Source organism: Dipodomys ordii, unplaced genomic scaffold, assembly GCF_000151885.1.
Source record: "Dipodomys ordii isolate 6190 unplaced genomic scaffold, Dord_2.0 Scaffold261, whole genome shotgun sequence".
Taxonomy (NCBI): Eukaryota; Metazoa; Chordata; class Mammalia; order Rodentia; family Heteromyidae; genus Dipodomys; species Dipodomys ordii.
Window position 1 is genome coordinate 596,437 of NW_012267477.1, and position 21,506 is coordinate 617,942.

Genomic DNA, 21,506 nt, shown 5'->3' on the forward strand with positions numbered 1-21,506 from the left:
TTGGACAGTAGTGTGGAGGTTCCTCAAAAGACTCCCCAATGACACAGCAATCCCACTTTTGGGCATTTTCCTGAATGATCACAAATAAGACCATACTAAAGCTACCAGCACAACTATAAGTATTGCAACATTATGTACCATAGCTAAGATATGGAACCAACCCAGATGCCCCTCAGTAGATGAATGGATCCAGAAAATGTGGTATATATACAAAATGGAATTCTATGCCTCCATCAGAAAGAATGACATTGCCCCATTTGTTAGGAAATGGAAAGATTTGGAAAATATTACATGAAATGAAGTGAGCACGGCCCAAAGAAACATAGGTCCCATGGTTTCCCTTATTTGCAATAACTAGTATATGTTTGAGACAAGCAGAATAGGTCAGATAAGTTGATGTTAGGTAAAATGAACCTGAAGATATGTATTCAAATGATTTTGCTTTCATGCAATTGTTTCTAACATATTTATAAGATGATTTCTTTGTTGCTTTGTATGTCCCTCCCCCACAGTATAACCCCTGCTTCACTGTATTTGATGTTGGTATAATTTGTGGAGGGGAAGGGAAAAAAACAACTCATTTAAATAGAGATACAGGTGGACCCATTGCAACAATGAGATATACAAATCATTATGTTGAAAAATGAACTTTACAACTTTGGTGAGGGGTAATATAGAAGAGTGGGGAAAGGGGGGAGACAGGAAAGGATAGGAAGGGGAAATAAAGGAGGAGGCAACAATGTTTGATAAGAAATGTACTCATTATCTTGCCCATGTAATTGTAACCCCGCTGTACAGTATTTTCACAATAAAAAATTCACAATGAAAACAAATAAGATCAGGGATGCCACGGGAAAAATTAGAACAAATACCCAAACATCCAAACAATTATAAATACTTTTGAAGAATCTATACTCATTAAGGAAAGAAAACCTAGCAGAATTGGATGAATATTTACACAAATACAAATTGCCCAAACTGAACCAAAAAGAAATAAATCAATTAAACATGCCAACATCTTACAATGAGATAGAGGAAGCAATCGAAAGTCTTCCAACAAGGAAAAGCCCAGAACCAAATGGATTTACTATGAAATTCTATAAGACCTTTAAAGAGGAACTAATTCCCATACAACTCAGACTCTTACAAGAAATAGAAACAGAGGGAGCTATACCAATCTCATCCACAAACCAGGCAAATCCCAAAATAAAAAGAGAACTACAGACCAATTTCCCTGATGAACACAGATGAGTAAGACCTCATGGACTTTCATACCTGGGCTGGTTTCAAATGTCAATCCTTGCATCTCAGCTTACTGAGTAACTAGGATTACAAGTGTGAGGCACAGGTGACCATCCATTTAATTTCTTCAAGTAAAAAGATAATACAAAACTTACTGAATATATTGAAAACTATTTTACAGTAGTTTGATGATGATTATTATGATATAGTTGAAGCATATTTTGCAGATATACGTTTACTCTGAGTTCTTAATAATGACTCATAAATATGACACTATTGAAACATTAGGTATCTTCTATCCCCAGTATTTTTCCTGTACTGAGACCTCTCATATTTTGCCACCTTTGGGCCTTTGACATTACTTCTCAAAGGACATCAGCATTAAGTGATAAGTGTTGATGCCGGACATGATTACTTCAACAAAAATCACTGCTACCCAACCATACATGCCTCTGTCTTTATCCTTTCCCAGTGAGTGGAAAGATCATCCCTTAACAGATAACTAATATATCCAGTTGCTTCTCTATGAGAAAAAGAGAGAGACATTGAAAAAGAGAGACAAATACACACACACACACACACACACACACACACACACACACACATACGCAGAGTAAGAGAGGGAGAGTAAGAAAGAGAGTCTTGATCTCTTCTCAAGCCAGTGAAATGACCCATTGCAACAATGAGATATAAAAGACATTATGGTGAAAAATGAACTTTTCATCTTTGGCAAAGGGGAGGGGAGGAGGGTGGAAGGAGGGAAGATGGGAAAATTTGGGAAAGGGAAACAAAGGAGGAGGCAACAATGCTTGATAAGAAATGTACTCATTAACTTATCCATTTAATTGTAACTCCTCTGTAAAGTATTTTCACAATTAAAGAAAAAAAGAAAAATGAACTTTACAACTTTGGCCGAGATGGGGGGGGGGAGGGGGAAAAGGGGAAAGATGGGAAGGGATGGGGAGGGGAAACAAAGGAAGAGGCAACAATGCTTGATAATAAATATATGCATTACTATACTCATGTAATTGTAATACCTCTGTATGGTATTTTCACAAAAAAACTTAATAATAATAAGTTAAAAGGAAAATGAGTTCTGTTAATTTTAAGACCAAAGACTTTCATCCATTGGAATATGGAATCCAAATGAAACAGGACTAAGGACAGGTTGCATAGTTCCAGGGAACTGTGTTCTGGTCTCCTCCATGTGGAGGATGCAAGTACTCTATTCAAGAAAGATTCAGAGCTCTGGGAAATCCATGTGACCTGTGTATTTAGATCCAATAAATGTGTCTCTAATTACTGCCCAGGTTTGCCTGTGGGTGTTTATAGAACTTGTCTCAGGATCTAATTCTTTTCTAATACCTTAATGGTCTTGAACATTCCCAAGAGCTTTCTAGAGAGAGACTCTTTGTAATCCCAGTGATATATGTAAACATCTATTGACTGTACAGTTCATAAAAAATTAGGACTGCAGTAGAAACCTCTCTTTTAAGTTTAGCTGGATCTCAACTTATATCTATTTACAATTGGTGGAGCTCAGAGTGGTGCCTGGTTTATGATCATGGAAGAAAGGGAAATCTTGAACCCTTCCTAACCTAAGTTCATCCTGGATGTTAAGTTTCAGTGAATATTTGTGAAAAGATCCAAACTCATTCTTCCATATTACGACAATACAAAGTCTGAAGTTGAAAGTGCATTGCCAGCCCAGTTAAGGTACAAGAATGCTACCTATCTGAAAAATAAAAAGGATGATGAATGGCTCATGTGTAGGAGTCAGGAAGCTTCAACAAAATAAATATATTCTCCACTTTGTCACTCAATGTATTATACATTGCTCATCCTGTTATTGCAAAAATCTTTATAGATTTAAATGGATATTTTTGTCTGCTTCTCTTTTAGAATTTGCAATGAAAGCATATAGATTAAAAGAATAGACCACATTTCATAAGCTTTACATTTATATGAATTACATTTTTAAAAATTCTAAAACCTTTTATAGGTGAATGAGGGCTGTGGAATGAGATTTTTCCACACAAGAGTTTGTACCTTTGATTCTGCTAGATTGAGCCATGGGAGAGAGCACCAAATTAGTCCTCTCAGCTTCTGAAGTACTCTGAACCCAAGTTCAACACTGCTGATGTGGTGCTGGTCCAGGTTCTTTCCCCCTCTTGGTCTTTGGCTCTGTGAGGATGCCAATAGAAGGCCATTGTGTCAGAACTCATCTTTATCTTTTTTTTCGAAGAGACGATTATTAATTACAAACAAATGGAACTGAGAATTTTGAGGCCTCTTAATTTCAACTTTTACATTCACAATTCTGAGCACACATTTCAGAGCCAGCATGAGCTTCTTGAAATACTAACTCTCAAAAAGTGTGCTCACTTTTCTGCTATTATCTCATTTCTCCTTGTCTTTGAGATCATCTTGCTCTTGTATTTTTATGTTTGTCATGGGGAACAGTATTATACACCTTTTCTAACAAATGGAAATTAAGTTGAAGAGAACAGACTTGCCAAAAGAATTGGAGGTCTCTATTATCCATGCAGTTGATTCCCGAGTCAGGTGAACACCAGCTGGTATATTGACATCAACCAAAACTAGGAAAGCTCTTAAGCTTCTGATCCAGGCTGGCTTGAATGAGGCAGGGGTTAGGACATTTATAACAGTTGAAGGACCATCTATAGAAATGTTTTGTTCTGTAAGCCGGATATTTGTGAACTTAGAAATTGAAGTATCACAAAACAGATGTGCTTGGGGAGGAAAGGAAGACATTGACTTGCTGAAGATCAGGGGCCAATATAAAATGTGTGTATATTCTTTAAGATGGCAATTCAGAAAACCTCAAAAAGACCATTTTTATTTGCGCAGCTGTTTTAGTTTCTATGAAGAAACTGATTGAAAATAAGCTATTTTATATTTTAGTGAAGTGGAATATCCAAAATAATTTATGGGCACTCCTCATATGTAACAATTGGTTTCAACTATTAAATCACAGACTCAGTGCCATGGGTATTTTGCTGGGGCTAAGAAGAACAGAATGCTAGATTGCAGACAATTCTTCCTTTAGAATCTGGCTGCCTCTGAGAAGCATTATCAACAGGTAGAAGAACTAGGCTGCCCAGCATCTCACTTCTGTTTTCCTGGGAGGTTTTTATCATCGCTTATATCACTGGGGGAGGGAAACTGATATGCTGTTGACAGTAATAAGTAGGAAAATATTCAGGCTGAAGGCTGCTGATGGTGAGAGAATAATCTGTCCCAGAGCCACTGCAACTAAACCTGCATTGGACCCCTGAGGCCAGGCTTGACGTGTAATAGATCAGGAGCTTTGGGGAATTCCCTGGTTTCTGCTGATACCAGTTTAATACCCTGACTGGCTCTGCAGGAGATGGTGATTGTGTCTCCTGGAGATGCAGACAGGGAGGATGGAAACTGGGTCATCTGGATGTCACATCTGGCACCTGGCATTGGAAACATAAAAGCAAATATCCACATTATCACTCATGTTATTATTGGACTTCCCTGAAGCCATAGGCATCACTGACCACACAGGGTGAGAGAAGTATTATCCTTTCTTACCTGGGAGGCAGAACAGCAGGAGACCCAGGAGATGAGTAGCAAGCCTCATGTCCATGCTGTGTGCTTATTGGGAATGACTGCTGCACAGGTGTGAGCAGCTTATTATGAAGTCATTGTGGCAGTAGGATGTGATCTAGGCAAATGCAAATCAGCAGGGCTGGACAAAGATGGATATAGCTGCAAGGCTTGCTCATCTCAGGAAATCATCATAGGTCCATGGTGCCCATGTGTCTTAGTTTTTGACTAGAGAATATGATTCATTCAAACAGGACAAATCACTATCAGTCTCCTCTTCTATGCGTAGATCTATTGGTTCTTGCAGGGGTGAGGACCTGCTTTTCTTGTGGGTCCTAATTTCAATTCTCTGTAGTAACTTTGAAAGGGATAAGATAATGGCAAAATGAATGTTTTATAGTCCGTTTGTGGACGAAATAAAATATGGAAGAATAGAATTTCTGGACATTTTAAACTGGTTTAATATCTTTATGCAGGGGAACGTCTCACTTCCATAGCAAGTGAGACATAAGCTGTTTTTATGTCAGTCTATTCCAAAACACACATATATACATAAAATAAAATGTGGATTGTAACTGGGCCTCGGTGGCTCATACCTGTAATCCTAGCTACTCAAGAGGCTGGGATCTGAGGATTGTGGTTCATAGCTAGTTTGGACAGGAAAATACATGAGAGTCCTATCTCCAATTATCCACCAGAAAAATGGAAGTGACACAGTGGCTCAAGTAGTAATGCACTAGCCTTGAGCTAAGGAGCTCAGGGATAGCGCCTAGGCTCAGAGTTCGAGCCCCTCAACCATCCCTCCCTCCCCCAGAAATGTGGATTCTCCTTTAGATCAGGTATAAGGCTGAGGCAAACATTCCCTTATTTGACTTTACTATGTAAATTATAAAAATTCTTAAAGAAAGGAAAGCAATTATAACAATGGCCTAAGCAAGCCATGTCCTGTGGTTTGATGGCTAAGGGGCTTAAACAAAAGATTGTTGCTACCAAAAAAGACCAAAATTACCTCAGTATTTGTGATATGCCACTATCTCCAGTTAGATGTTTTAATCTTGGACTTAAGACCACATGTTATCAATGTACATGCTATGTTTAAGGATCTTACAATGACATACAATAATACAAAAAAGGTGATTAATTTATCCAAAATCTGCTTCCTCACGTGGAACACTAATAATTAAGAAGCATGTAGTCTCACATGGAAGGTGGTCAGAACCAAATCAGTGAGTAAGAGAAAGGACATTGAGACAATGGCTTTATATATCATGGTGTTTCTTCCTCATTGAGCTTCCAATGTTATGATATCTTCTCTGGGAATTCATTATGTTCTTACCCTTGCAAATAAATAGGATGATACCCAGATTCTTCCTTTCTGTCTGGGAATATTAGCAATCTCGAAGCTAGATCAGGTCAGAGAAGCTGTCTGTAACAGGTATTGAGGAGAGCAAGGCAGACTGAGAGCTCATCCTCCTAACCAGAAAAATTGCTTTGGGCCAGAGGCATGTGAGAGCTTTTTCTACCTGTAAAGAGAATAAATTTCTACTATCTCGAACTTCCACAGGCTGACTCTGGTGTTCCAGAGGTCTGCAGGTGAAGGGCCTGGAGAAATCACTGGCTAGAGCCTATTGTTACAAGGTTGCCAGCCCTACCTCTAAGCTTCTTCACTGGATACTGGTGTGTAAATCCTGCCACCTGCTGGAAGGAATGGTCAAAATGAGGACAGCATGGTTGGTCTAAGTCAGTGCCCAAGAGAAATCTAGGTAAAGATGGTTGATGAAAAGACAGCATTGGGATATGTTAAATCATACAGGAATCTAAATATCTACACAAAATCAGGCCAAAAGAGAATACTCTTAGGAGATAAACAATTAGGCAGAATGTCTACATGCCTCTTCATATTTATATAAAATTATATGTATATATTTATATATATCTAAATGAACTCAATGATACAGAACAAAAGATCTGTCTTTCTTCTTTTAATTTTTGATGATGCTGTTTTATTCATATATGGTAAACTGAAGTGTACATACTCAGGAGGGTTGAGAGAATACAGAATTGTATAGAATTTGAGATAATAATTGTGAATAAGGGCAGCAGTGGAGCTCACTGGACATGCATTGAAGTGAACTATACAACTTTATATATTTCATAGGTGGAGACATGAGGGCGGGACTGGGAGAGAATGAGGGAACAGAAGAGATAGTACAAAATTATCTCATTATCCATGATCACTGTACTCATCTGATTCATATAATTATAATCCCTCTGTAATTCACCTTAATAATCACAATAAAATAAATATTTTTAAAGATGAGTAGTACTTATAAACCTTGTGAAAATGGAGAAAAACCTAATGGAAAGACATAATTTGCCATTGTGAGGAGGAAATCAGTTCCCAATGTATTAAAGATTTGACATAAGCCACTTTTCAAAGAAACTGAGAGATCAGGAAATAGATGAACTCATAAAAATAAATTGCCATGATTTTGAGAAAACTGAGCATCCATATGCAGGAAACTAAAAATCGATCCCTGTTTGTCACCATGTACAAATATCAACTCATAGAAGATCAAAGACCTCATCATTAGACCTGCAACTTTGAAATTACTACAAGAGAGAGTAGGAGAAACACTAGAATTCATTGATATTGACACAAAGTTTTAGGATAGAGTTTCAAAGGCATACCAGATAGGAGACAAACTTGATAAATGGGATTGCATCAAACTAAAAAGTTTCTTCACAGCAAAGGACATTGTTACTAAACTAGAAAGATAGCCAACCGACTATGAGAAGATCTTTACCAGCAATACATCTACAAAGCCTAATATCCAAACTATCCAATGAACTTAAGAAACTACTCCCTCCCAAAACAAGTAAATCAGTTAGTTAATGGGCAAAGAGCTAAGGATAAATAACTTAGAATATGAGGTAAGAATGGCAAAGGAACACATAAGGAAATGCTATTCATACCTGTCCATAGAGGATTTGAAAATTAAAAACAACTCCTAGATTCCATCTCCAGTTAAGATTGGCAAACATTGTGAATTCAAATAACAAATGTTGGCAGGGATGTGGAGGAAAAGGAATCTTATTGCACTGTTGGTGGGAATGTAAACTACAAAACCATTTTGGAACAGGCTGGAGGCTCCTCACAAAATGAAACATAGGTCTTCCTTGAAACCCAGCTATACCACTCTGCATCTACCCTGAACATCACAAGCCAGGATACCAAATAGACACTTGCACTTCCAGGATCATTGTCACACTCTTCAAAATACCCAAGTTGTGGAAAAAGCTGATTTGCCCTACAATAGATGAACAGTTGAAATGTGTTACCTATTCAAAAAGGAATTGTACATAATCATTAGGAAAAAAATGATGTCATTTGCCTGGAAATGGATGGACCTAGGACAAATCCTGTTTTTGGTATGCCAAGCTCAGAGAGAGAAGTAGTGCATGTTTTGTTTTATGTGAAGAGTCTATATCTAAAATATAGGTCTCTAGGCATGTACACAAAGTAAGACTAAAGGAGGATATTCTTATTAGAGCGACAGAAAGACACAATGCCTGTGTACTTATTTTTACTTGAAACATATATTTTTATTATAAAGATATTGTACAGAGGGATTACAGTTGCATGAGCAAGGTAATGGGCCCATTTCCTATCCAGTATTGTAATGAGCTCATTTCCTATCCTGCATTGTTAACCATTATTTTTTCCCCTACTATTCCTTTCCCTTCCCACCTCCCCAACTCCTCCAACCACCTCCTGAGCAATGTTGCAAAGTTCATTTTCAACATTGTACATCTCATTATTACAATGGGTCATACTGTATCCATATTTCTGACCACACAAAATAACATCTATAAAAAGGAACTCAAAAACATGGAAATAAGACATATTTTGTTTATTACTCTGTTTCTTTCCTTGTCTTGTTTGTTAGTTAATATATCTTTGGAGGGTAAGGAGAATCACAGAAATGTAGGCACAAAAGGTGAACAAATGCAGCAATGGTACTCATGGACACTATGTTGAAAATGAACCATAACACTTGTGGATGGTCCTTTATGGAAGAAGCTTTGGAGAAACTAGAAACTCATGGACCATTCCTCAATATATTGAAGGCTATATATAACAAACCTACAGTCAGCATTATACTAAATGGTAAACAGTTAAAACTATGTCCTCTAAAGATTATAACAAGGCGATCTGTTCTCTCTGCTCTCTTCATAATAAAGGATTGGGAGGAAAAAGATGTGAAAATGGCAATACTTCCAAGATCTATCTAAAATTTAATGCAATACCCATCAAAATCACAACAAAATTTTTCAATCAACCAAAAGAAGCAATCCAAAAATTCATGTGGAATAATAGAAAACCCGAATAGCTAAAGCAATTCTTAGCAGGAAGAACACTGCTGAAGGAATAGCAATATTTCAAACTCTATTATAACGCTGTACTTAAAAAAAACAGCTTGGTACTGTCACATGAACAGGTTTGTAGAACAATGGAATAGAAGTGAAGACCCAGAAAGGAACTCACAGACTCATGGCCACCTAATCTTTGGTAACATAACCAAAAACAAAGGATGGAAGAATGACACTCTCTTCAACAAACAGTGCTGTCAGAATTGGCTCTATATGTGCAGAAACATGAAAACTGAAATTAAATCCTTATGTATCACCCTGAACCAGAATCCACTCCAAATGGATCAAAGACCTTGAGATTCAAACCCCAGTACTACCAATTATACCAGCTTCACGGTATATTTGTGTGAGTTTCATGCCACTTCACCTATTGCAATGATTGGTTACAGACCTGTTTTTGCAATGTTTCACATGTCTTCCAATCTTCAGCTTACTTTACAAGAACTTCCTATGACCTTTGATCATACATACTCAAATTTTTCAGCCTATGGTCTCTTCTGCACATTGTCAAAATGTGTCTTAGGAAAGGGAAAATTACATTCTGCTCTCCTCTACCTCTTACTCCTAATCCTCCTTCCCACTTTCTCCCTCCTCCTTCTCTCAAGGACAATATTTTGAGGAAGTTAAATTGGAAAGTTCTTTTAAAATTACATGATTGTATTATTTTTGTTAGTTGTGGGGCTTGAACCTTTGGCCTGGGCAATGTCCCTATGCTCTTCAGCTCTCTAGTTTAAGGCAAGCACTCTACCACTTCCTGTACTCTGGTTTATTGTAGATAAGAGTCTCCTGGACTTTCCTGCCTGGACTGGCTTTGAACTGTGATCTTCAAATCTCAGCCTCCCAACTGGCATGGATTACACACCTGAGCCACCTTCACCTAGCTCCATGATTGTATTTTTTACTGCTGTTGTTGGAAGTGGGTCTTGAACTACAGGACTGGGTGTTGTCCCCCAGCTAGTACTCTACCTGTGGAACATCAGCTACACTTCTATTGATTTTAATAAGTAGGTTTATCTGTAAAATTCACAATCCTAACATGATTATTAACAAGATAATATGAGTATATTAAATTAATTCTAAAAGTCAACATCTATTCACAATATGCAAAAGCTATTAGTGTCTAAGGAAGACAGAAATAATGAAAAAATAGCGAAGTGGTTTGAAACATATGTAAAAATCGATAAGTATCATAATAAGTGGTGAGATATTTTAACATTTTCCCCATCAGATTGATTTAAATGTTGAAATATTTACTATCATATCCTCACATACAAAAATATACAGGATGGTTTCCTCCAAATTCTATAAAGGAAGAGGTAAAAGAAGACATTATATTTGAAGTGAAGCAGCCAGGCATCTTTTTTTCTGATGAAATTTGTACAAATATATTAAAATGATTAAAATAAATCACAGGATATGATAATAACTTGGTAGAGTCTATGCAAACACAGTGAATAGAAAAAATATCTTTTAGATTAAAGAAGGCAGAGCTACTCATATGTATTTCCATTGTCATAAATTGGAGAACAACATCATTTTAAATTTTCTCTAGATTGAAACACAGAATCAAACCAATGGAAAATTAAAATTCCCTAAAAGAATATTTAAAGTAGAAAAGGTAAATCTAGAGTTTCCATGCCAATTTAAGACACTCAGGATAGCACTGAAAGTAATAAGCTCCGAAATGTGCCCTTACGTTTTCCAAGTTTATTTTCATTTTTTTCTTAGAGCATCCAGTTTAAGTCAGTGTACATGCAGTAGGTGCAAAGAGAAAAATAGTCAAGTTGACAGCTCAAACAGGAAATACACATGTTCTGGCTCATGGAATTGTAAGCCCTCTGTGCAGCTCCTTAATAATAACAATAAAAATGTCAGGAGCCAAGTACTAAAGGCTCATTTCTTCAATCCTAGCAACTCATGTGGTAAGATCTGAGGACTGATGTTTGAAGCCAGCCTGTATAGGAGAGTCTATGAGACAATTATATCCAATTAAGCATATAAAAAATCAGAAGTGGAGCTGTGGATCAAGTGGTAGAATGCTAGCTTTGAACACAAAAAAGCTCAAGGAAGAAGCAGGGTCTTTACTTGAGTTCCAGCCCAAGGATTAGAACGAAAATGAAAACAAACCAAAAGGAAGAGGAGTAAGGAACTGTATCCACCAGTGTACAACCTGGTCATTTCTAACAAAAGAATGGAGTGGGGATACATCGGTGTAATTATTGTTTTACTGTGCTGTGCAGATTCTTCTAATCATTTACTTGTGGAAGCCACCAGTATTTCCTGTAGAGATTTTGCATGATGAATCCTACTGAACATGGACAGTTAAAAGAGATTACATTAGAATTACTGAAACCTGCAGGCATATGCTAGGGCAGAGGGGAGGAATGGAGGATCACCTGTCAAGATCAATCTACAAGCAGTTGAGAGTATTAGTACTCACCCCTAGGTTTCTAGACAGGGAAAGGACCTAGGTAAGAAAGCCTCCAGTTTCACAAGTAGATGATCTGGGTCTGAGGGACACCAGAGAATACTCCAGTTCTGTATTTAGCTTCACTCAATAACATAAGCCAGTCTTGGAATGGTTATAGGCTAATAATTTTGTCTATTAAAAAGAAATACTACTTGCTTGAATTAACTAACATGTCTCAATTTTACAAAAGAACCCCAAATAAGACTCTTAAAGTTTCCTCCCTTGTTATGATTTGTGTGCTCTATTGAATCAGGAGAGGCATTGCCAAGTGTGTACTGCTGCAGACAGAGAGGTAGAGAGTACAGGGAATTCTGCCAAGATGATTCTACTAAAATCTTGAAGTGACCTTCAGATTCTGGATGTTTCAGAGAAGCTGTGTCATCAGCTGGAGGCACCACAAAGGGCAGTTGGCAGCCTAGCCTCTCATCTCTACTTCCCTGGGAGCTTAATATTATGGCTTGTATCACTGTGAGTGGGTAGCTACTATGCTGTTGACAGTAATAAGTGGGGAAATCTTCAGGTTGCAGGCTGCTTATGGTGAGAGTAAACTCTGTCCCAGATCCACTGTCCTTGAATCAGGAAGGGACCAGGATGGTAATTACTTTGCAACATACATGAGGAGTTTATGAGCTTTCCCTGATTTCTGCTAAAACCAGTCTAAAGAAATGCTAATACCCTCACTGGCCCTGTAAGCCTTGGAAATTCTGTCTCCCAGACATGTAGACAGAAAGGATAGAGACTGGTCATTTGGATGTCACCTCTGGCTCCTGGCAGTGGAAACAGAAAACAAATACCCTCCTTGATAATCATGTTACAAGAGGCCTTCCTTGCAGTACCAGAGAGCCCCTGCTGTACTAGGCTGAGTAAATCTCCAGCATTCTTCTTCCTTACCTGGGAGCAAGAGCAGCAGGCGCCCCTGAAGATGAGCAGGGACCTTCATGTCCATGCTGTGTGGTGACTGGGACAGACTCCTGAACAGAGTGTGAGCAGACTATAAAGTGATCAGGGTAGTGGGCTGTGCTCTGGGCACATGCAAATCAGCTGGGGCTGTGCCACGCTGGGCAGATCTTCAGGATTGGCTCAACTCAGTGAATCACCACAGGCCTTGCATCCACAGGTTTCCTAGACTAGGAAAGAGGAACATGAATTTGCCTGAAGAGTATATGAAGATGATTTGGTGGTAGAAGACACTTTCATGACTATTTTCAAAATGTATAATTCACAGAAGCAACAGAGGTAATAGAGTATTTGATAAATATATTGAAACATCCTGTTTCTACTTAGATCTTTTATTCACTCTCAATCATCCTTCCAGGAAAAATAATCACTCTGTTTTCATTATGAAGTACTAATACATTGAAACTTTTCTTACTTTCTCTCTTTTCCTTTTTTCTTTTCCTTTCCTTTGCTTTCCACTACTCTCCTTTCCTTTCCTTCTTTCTTTCCTTTTTATTTTTTTGGTTGTGGGGCTTGGACTCTGGGCCTGGGCACTGTCCCTCAGCTCTTCAGCTCAAGGCAAACACTTTACCACTGGAGTCACTATGCCACTTTCGGTTTCCGGTGATTTATTAGAGATAAGAGCCTCAAGGACTTTCCAGCCCAGGCTTACTTTGAACCACAATCCTCAGATCTCAGGCTCATGAGTAGCTAGGATTGCAAGTTTGAGTCATAGAAGGAAAAGAAATTTTAACCCAATAATGTATTTTCCTTTATTTGTGTTGTAATATTGTTTTGCACATGATTTGCTTTATCAATAAATTATTTCAGTTGTTTGTTGCCATGTAAGATCATGAACAACTTGTCATGTTTCATACAATTTCCAGCTTCTGATAGTTTTCTGCAAAAGAATTAATGGATTTTATTACTTTTTTTAAAGTTCATATTCCCAAATTGCTAGAAACAACTTACAATCAAATTTAAGTAAGTCTTAAAACTATCACTTAGGTGGATTATTTCTGACAGTTGGGGAAAAGTGACCATTGTTGACAGTCAGTTATCTCAATACATCATTATGATCATTATGATTGTGTGTGGAAGCTCAAATCCCTGTTCCTTCCCTTCTTTCCTAAAGAGTTCATCATAGGTCATCCTTTGATTAGATTTGGTGAACTGGAGTGACTTGTATAATGCTTCACATAAGCAGGCTGACATGTGATCAGAAGTAAGGCCTGCAAAATTCCCCTGGAGACTTAGTTGGGTCAGGTGAGCGTATCAGCTGCTCACCCTGGCTTTTTCCACAGGGTGGAGAATCACAGGATTATGTGCTCAAAACCCTAGGACAGCCTCTCAGAACCAGAGAATGCCACACTCTTCCTTCCAACTTCTCTGATGACCTAGGAGGTAACAACCTAATGATTAGACTCATTTTTTGTATTAAAACAATTCCTTCCTAGAGATACTTGTCTGGCTTCAGTTTTACTGTGTGAAGCAGAAAAGATGACTTTATATGAAAAGAGACATGACCATGTCTGTGCATCTGGGAGAGAGGAAGAGAAAAAGGACAAAGATTGAGAGGAGCCTTCACATTTCAATGAAAAACTTTGAAAATGTTCATAGCTGTGCTACATCTGAGAAGCTCTATCAGCAGGTAGAGGCTGCAGGAGCAGCAGCTGGGGCAGCCCAGCCTCTCACTTCTGCTTCCCTGGGAGGTTTTTGTTATGGCTTGAATCACTGTGGGAGGGAAACTATTACTCTGTTGACAGTAATAAGTGGCAAAATCCTCAGGCTGCAGGCTGCTGATGGTGAGAGTGAACTCTGTCCCAGATTGACTCCCACTGAACCTTGATGGAATTCCAGAAGCTAAATTCTTTGCATTATAGATCAGAAGCTTTGGAGCTTTCTCTGGTTTTTGCTGATACCAGTGTAAATAATAGCTAATGCCCTGACTGGCACGGCAAGTGATGGAGACTCTGTCTCCTGGAGATGCAGACAGGAAGGATGGAGACTGGGTCATCTGGATGTCACATCTGAAACCTGGCATTAGAAATAAAAACACAAATATCCACATTGTTATTCATGTGATAGGAGGCCTTCCCTGAAGACACTGGCAACACTGAACAAACAGGATGGGAGGATTGCAGTCCTTCCTTACCTGGGAGCCAGAGCAGCAGGAGCCCCAGGAGCTGAGCAGGGGTCCTCATGTCCATGCTTTCTGCTGATTGATACTGCTGCACAGGGTGTGAGAAGCCTATTATGAAGTCATTGGGGCAGTAGCATGTGTCTGAGCATATGCAAATCAGCAATACTGGGTAAAGCTGGGAATAGCTATAGGACCAGCTCAACTCAGGAAATCCTCATATCTCTATTGTGCCTACATATCTTAATTTAGTCCAGATGTGTTTCACACATACAGCAGAAGCTGTGATGAGTCTACTGTCCTTTGAATAGATCTATTGGTAAATTCAGGGATGATGATCATTTCTCTTGAGTTTTTCAATGTTTGTGTCATGACACTTGAAAGGGAGAAGAGTAAAGTAATATTTATGAGCTTCATAATTAAAACATGCAGAGAAGTGAAGATATAGAAAGAATAGAATTTGTTGATATTTTTAACTCATTTAATATGTCAATGCATTTAACATCTCATTGACAAACCAAGAGATATATAATGTGTTACATTTTCAACCAATTCATATTTCAGACTCTTCTAAATGACACATATACACAAACTAAAATGTGATTCCTCCCAGGAGCAGGTATAAAGGCTGAATCTACCTCTTCCTCATTGACTTTACTGCATAAAGGAAATTTTTTTTCTATATAGGAAAATTTTCAAAGTAAAGGAAAAAAACTATATCAAGCGTTTTATTAAGAATATCCTGTGGTTAGATGGCTAGAGGGCTGAAACAAAAGTATGTTGCTACCAGAAAAGTCCAACATTTCTTCTGTTTTTGTGATTTGCCATGTCACCAGGTACAAGTTTTACCTGGACTTACAGTTTCACATTATCCAAGAACTATAACACATTCATATATCCATTGCCCTCTGATCATTCCACATCAAATTCAGAGCAAATCACTTAATTTCAAACACCCTAGTCCTCATGTATCTCTCTCATGTTACATGTGTCTAATTTTCTGCTACTATCTGGAGAATGGAGAGGCCCATTCATACTTCTTACACCCAGCTGGTCAGGACTGGGCAACTTCAAGGGTGAAGAAAAGATAGATGTTTTAAAGATTTAAAGCATTATGACACATTTAAATATCACTTTGTTTCTCAATTGATCTAGGTGTGACGGTGCGAGGCACAGAAATCTCGGTAAAATTCTTGAAGTTGTTGGGATAGAAGATAGGCCTTCTGGATGACAATGAAGGCAAATTTGTAATGATTTCAATGAGACTGCTAAATGTGGCAATTTGGGAAATGAGGGCTATTACTTTAATGCTAATGACTTTCACTTACTGTAATTTGGAATCAAGTTGAAGATAGGACCAAAACCAATGCCACACTGCCTCAGTGGTACTGTGCTTTTATTCTGGTCCTGGGGAAGAGAAAAGGGTCAGATCTGAGAGGGGTTGAGATCTATTTGACCTATGTGACCATTAAATGTATTTTCAACTGCTATTCAGCCTTACTTGCCTTACTTCTGGTGTTTGTAGGAACTTGTTTCCGAACCTGATGTTTCTCTGAATAACATCTTAATGGCCAAATAAATTGTTAAGGCCTTTCTAGAGAAATCCTTGAAATCCCAATGGTGTTTGCAAATATTCCTGGGCTGTATAATTCATAAACAAATGATAGTTACAGCGGTCTCACTTCTATCTGGATTTCAACTTAAATTGATTTATAATCTCTGGGATTCAGTGTGGTATTTGGCTAGTGGTCAAGGAGGAAGGGGACATCTTGTACTCCTTCCCAAACCAAAGTAATCCTTGATTTTAAGATTCAGTGAATATTTGTAAAAAATAAAGCCAAACGCATTCTTCCATATTATGATGAACACAAATTCAGAGGTTGAAAGTGCATTGCCAGATCAACTAAAGTAAAATCATGCTACCCTGCCTGAAAAACAAAAGCAGATGAAGGATGACTCATGTGACAGAGTAATTGTGTAGCAGACAGCAAGTTTTGAGTTTTAATCTCCATAGCATCTAAAATAAAATTCTGCATATTGTCAATCAATTTGGCAAATACGCAACATCCTATCACTGCCACAGTTTGCACGTAATTCCAGACTCCAGTTTCCAGTTGGTGTTTATTTTTTTGTTCCCATGTATAGTAGTAAAGAGATGACCCAAGCCCAGCTTTGCTATAGCTATCTATAGGTGTGAGTTTGTATATCTTGTGTATTGATGGGATCTGGCTATATAGAATCCAGCCAGAATCTTGTTGCAGGGAGAATGTAAAGTTCTATACTATTTTTACCTAGATTATCAGGCAATTTTGTATCTCAGTATTTAATATATTCGTGCATACTTCTATCAGATGTTTTGTGTCTCACTGTCATCTTGAAGCAATAGAGGAGACCTCTGCCTATACACCAAATGAACACCATATCAGGAATGAGTGCCCTCAGAATTTCCTCAGTGCTCATGAGAGGAGAGTTGCATGCATACCTCATACCCTCATCTCACAGAGAATAAGCTGAAGGTATTTTCCACATTTCCATGGGATGTTGAGGCTCAGTCATCTTCAGCAACTGGAAGTTGTTGGTCTTCACTGTCCATTTCCCCTTCCCTACTTTTCTTCCTCCCTTCACATTCCTTCCTAAACATTCTAAATTTGGCAGACCCTAGAACCCCTTGGGAGCTGTGGCTGTATACAGAAAGTATGACTGAGTTATGTGTATAGAGAAAGCCTGATGCTAGTTGAAAACTGCTGGCTTGTGGGTTGGCTAATCCTTTTTATATCGGATTCAAAGTGCTTATCATTATAGAGCTATCCTATATAAAAACAGATTGAGGTTTGGTACATAGTGATTTTAACTATACTATTTCTGATACAGGTATGGGCACATGTTGAGGCCAATTCAGTTTTTTTCCCCTCATCTATCTATGTATCTATGTATGTATGTATGTATGTATGTATGTATGTATGTATGTATGTATCTATCTATCTATCTATCTATCTATCTATCTATGTATTATCTATCTCTATCCATCTGTTATTGTATACTTCTTAATACAAAAAAGCATCAGACACAATTCAGAACTCAGTTGATAATATAGGGATATTATTGAAGCTCATTGTTTGGATGTGACACACTTAGGATTTTTGCTCATGTATCACCAAATCTGCATGAAATATGAGAACAAAGATCCTCTCTGCTATTTTCAAGCCTAGTTTTCTGTTAGGATTTTTCCTTTATTTCTTTTTTTAAATTTTATTTTACTGTAAAGATGCTGTATATGAGTAAGGTAATGAGTACATATTTTTGAAGATTTTACCCCTTCCTTTATTTTTTCTCTTACTATGACTTCCCTCTCACACCTCACCTACTTCACCCTCCAATGTCTTTCTTTTTTTTATTGTGAAAATACCATACAGAGGGGTTACATTTACATGGACAAGGTAATGAGTACATTTCTTATCAAGCATTGTTGCCTCATCCTTTTCCCCTTCCAATCCCTTTGCATCTTCCCCCAGCCTTCCCCTTTGCAGGCCAAAGTTGTAAAGTTCGTTTGTCCACATAATGACTTGTACATCTCATTGTTGCAATGGGACCACCTGTATCCCTATTTAAATGATTTGTTTTTTCCCTTTCCCTCCACAAATTATACCAACATCAAATACAGTGAAAGCAGGGGTTAAACCATGCAGGAGGGTCATACAAAGCAAAGAAATCATCTTATAAATATGTTAGAAACAATCACAAGAAAGAAAAACATCATTTGAATACTAATCCTGGGGTTCATTTCACCTAACATCAACTTATCTGACCTTTTCTGCTTGTCTCTGTCTTATAAAGGATAATGCAAATAAGGGAAACCTTGGGACTTATGTTTCTTTGTGCCTGGCTTACTTCATTTAATATAATTTTCTAAGACTTTCCATTCTTTTTTAAACAGGGCCAACAACTTTTGCTATTATTGAGGGACTAGAAAATGGAATCGTCTGTATATTATGAATTCAAAATTTGTCCTTCTAGTAAGGTTTGCTGCTTGTATCCTTGGCCTTGTTCTTTCATTGTTTCCTTTCCATTTGTGACTTGTCAGCCTTTTAAGGCTCTTTCCTGAAACAAAACTGATGTTGTCTTTGAAACACTTGACCAAAAAATATCACACTTACTGTGCTTTGGGTACTAATTTCTAAGACTCTGCAAAGCTGAGAAAAGTAGGTGTATCTGGAAATTTCTGTTGTAGTTTGCATGAGAATGGGAAGTGGTCATTCTATTTTGGAGCTCCCTAGGGAAACTGACTTTCTTGTTGTGATCCTGAATATTGTAGGTGACTGTTTTCCCAGAAGCACTGTGAGATTATCAATGATGGCTTTTGCTTTTTGAGTTCATGATTTTTGTTTGTTTTTGGTGAGGTAACTTTTTGGTTTTGTCTGCTTAAATTAATCATCTGTTTTGTTAAGCTAGTACTTAGTTGGTTGGAGTTTGTTTGTTTGTTTTTTGTCTTTTTCTTTTTTGGAGTTTGTTTTTTTAAGAATCTTTTTCTTCTTGGATACTAAGATAATTTGTAATTAACAATAATTAATGAATTGTTTTAGCTAATGCTAGATGAAAAACAGAAATAAAAGTAAGTAGCTGAGAATATAATTTGAGATTAAGAAAACAAAAAGTAAAAATTATAAAAAACAAGGTATTGCTCTATACAAATTTGTTTTGGCCTTGTTAGGCTTGCAAATTTTAAGTTTAACTAAATAAAAAAGTGACCTTTGCTTGTTTTAGGTTTTCATAAATAGTTTATATTTTTAGTAATCTTCCATTATCACTCTGCTTTTTCCTGTACCATATTTCAAGTGCAGAGGCCATACATTGACAAAGAAATAACTTTAGTTCTTTCCTATATTTGTCAGGTTGCTTAAAATTTATAGGTAATTTAAAAACATCTGTTCAAATTGAAGTTAAAAAAAGATAATTTGTTAATAATACATTTAATGGAAAATATTTACCAATAAATGGAAATACTTAGGTAGTTGTACGGTATTATCTCAAGTACTCTTGGTTTTATAATATCTATGAAAAGAATGTTATGTTACTAGAGTCCATTCTGTTACTTTTCTCTTTCCTTTTTCTCTCTTCATTCCTTGCTCCTTTCTTTCCTTTTTTTATTTGAAAATACTGTACAGAGGGGTTACAATTACATAGACAAGATAATGAGTATATTTCTTATCAAGCATTGTAGCCTCCTCCTTTGTTTCCCCTTCCTATCCCTTCCCATCCTCCCCCCCACCCCCACCCAATCCTCCTCCCCTTTCCTTCCTTTCTTTCTGTTTTGTTTCTTTCTTATTTGTCATGATCTTACTAGGATTTCCAGGCTATCCTTGATCATGTGATTTTCTCTGCAAATATTCTACCTGCAATATTAGAGTGACTCATGAAATAGAAAAAGAAACTGAGAGTTGCTGAAAGTTGCTTTCTTTCTTTCTTTCTTTCTTTCTTTCTTCTGCTGGCTCAGTGCCAAAACATTTAATTTGCTCCTCCAAAGTTATTAATCTTTGTTATTTTGGGAATTCATGCTATTACCCTAAAACAGGAGGGAAGTATACTGCAACTTTATCTTGCCCAGTAAGTACTTATCTAACAGCAGCCAATATAACATCTGCAGGTGTTCTCTCATCTCTCCTGACCTGCATAGTTACTCCATCTGCTAAGGCCAGCCTGGACCTGACCAATAAATCATAGCCACCTCTGTAAACACCTGCCCAATAGAGAGAATGGGAATTCTTGTTCTCAGGTACTTTATCTGACCTCCCACATAGCTGCATGCCCAGAAGTGTAATGATGTCAATGTCTTTCAAGATCTGAACTCTGGGTCTTTGTTGAGTGTGAAGCTGGCTTGTCCTCTGGTGGTGGAATTGTGACATAACAATTTTTAGGATTGTCAATATGTAGTCCCCGTGTCTGAACTGTGTATCTTTCCTCCAATATTCACCAAGCTGGTCCTCTTCTATCTAGTTAAGGCCAGATTCAGTAGAGAATGCAAATTGTTCCTGCTCTCAGACTTTTTTTTGAGCAGTTTATGAAAATAAGAATAAGGACATCATTAATTCTGAGAATTCAATGGCCATAAGGTTGTTGGTTACCTAGGATGTGTGTGCCCTATGAGATATCAAGTATGTGATGTTTGGCAAAGTAGTAGGGGTCCTGAGTGACACTAAAAGGTTCAATGGTAGGGTCATGGCTCTGGCTCAGACTTACATACCAGCCTCATGCTGTCAAACCACTCACTGACTACTTGTGCTAAGAGAGGGAATCAATCAGCTGGTCCACCTTTGTTTTCAGCACTACCTCTTTGCCTTGAAGGCTGTCTTCACCATCTGATTCCTATGGAATGCAACAAGTGCAACAATTGCATTGACTTGTATTTGAACTTGGACATTGTATCCTTAGGATGAACACCATGGGACTCAGCAAGCAAAAACTACATGGTTCTAAGCCAATTTTGTGAATTCCCCTGCTGCAGTTTTTGTTTAAACCACTCACATTAACTCATTTGATTGACTTACCAAACAGATAGAATAAATAGAACAAAGTCAGAATAGGAGGAGGAAGTAATATTTAATAGACTTTTACAAAGAGTCCTTTAGGAATTATAACTGCTTAGCTTCTGATTCTTGTGAAAATACTTTTCTGGAAAACTCCTAGAGGCAG

General features: G+C 37.6%; 2 gene segments (V, D, J or C); both read right to left on the reverse strand.

The window, feature by feature from the left end:
- The window catches only part of LOC106001068, a 195,450-nt gene that overhangs the window by 51,709 nt on the left and 122,235 nt on the right, over positions 1-21,506 (reverse strand).
- Positions 4,477-21,506, reverse strand: part of LOC106001081 — a 42,190-nt gene continuing 25,160 nt past the window's right edge. Inside the window, 1 exon segment of the V gene segment in view lies at positions 4,477-4,706. Within this exon segment, the coding sequence occupies positions 4,519-4,706 (188 nt within the window).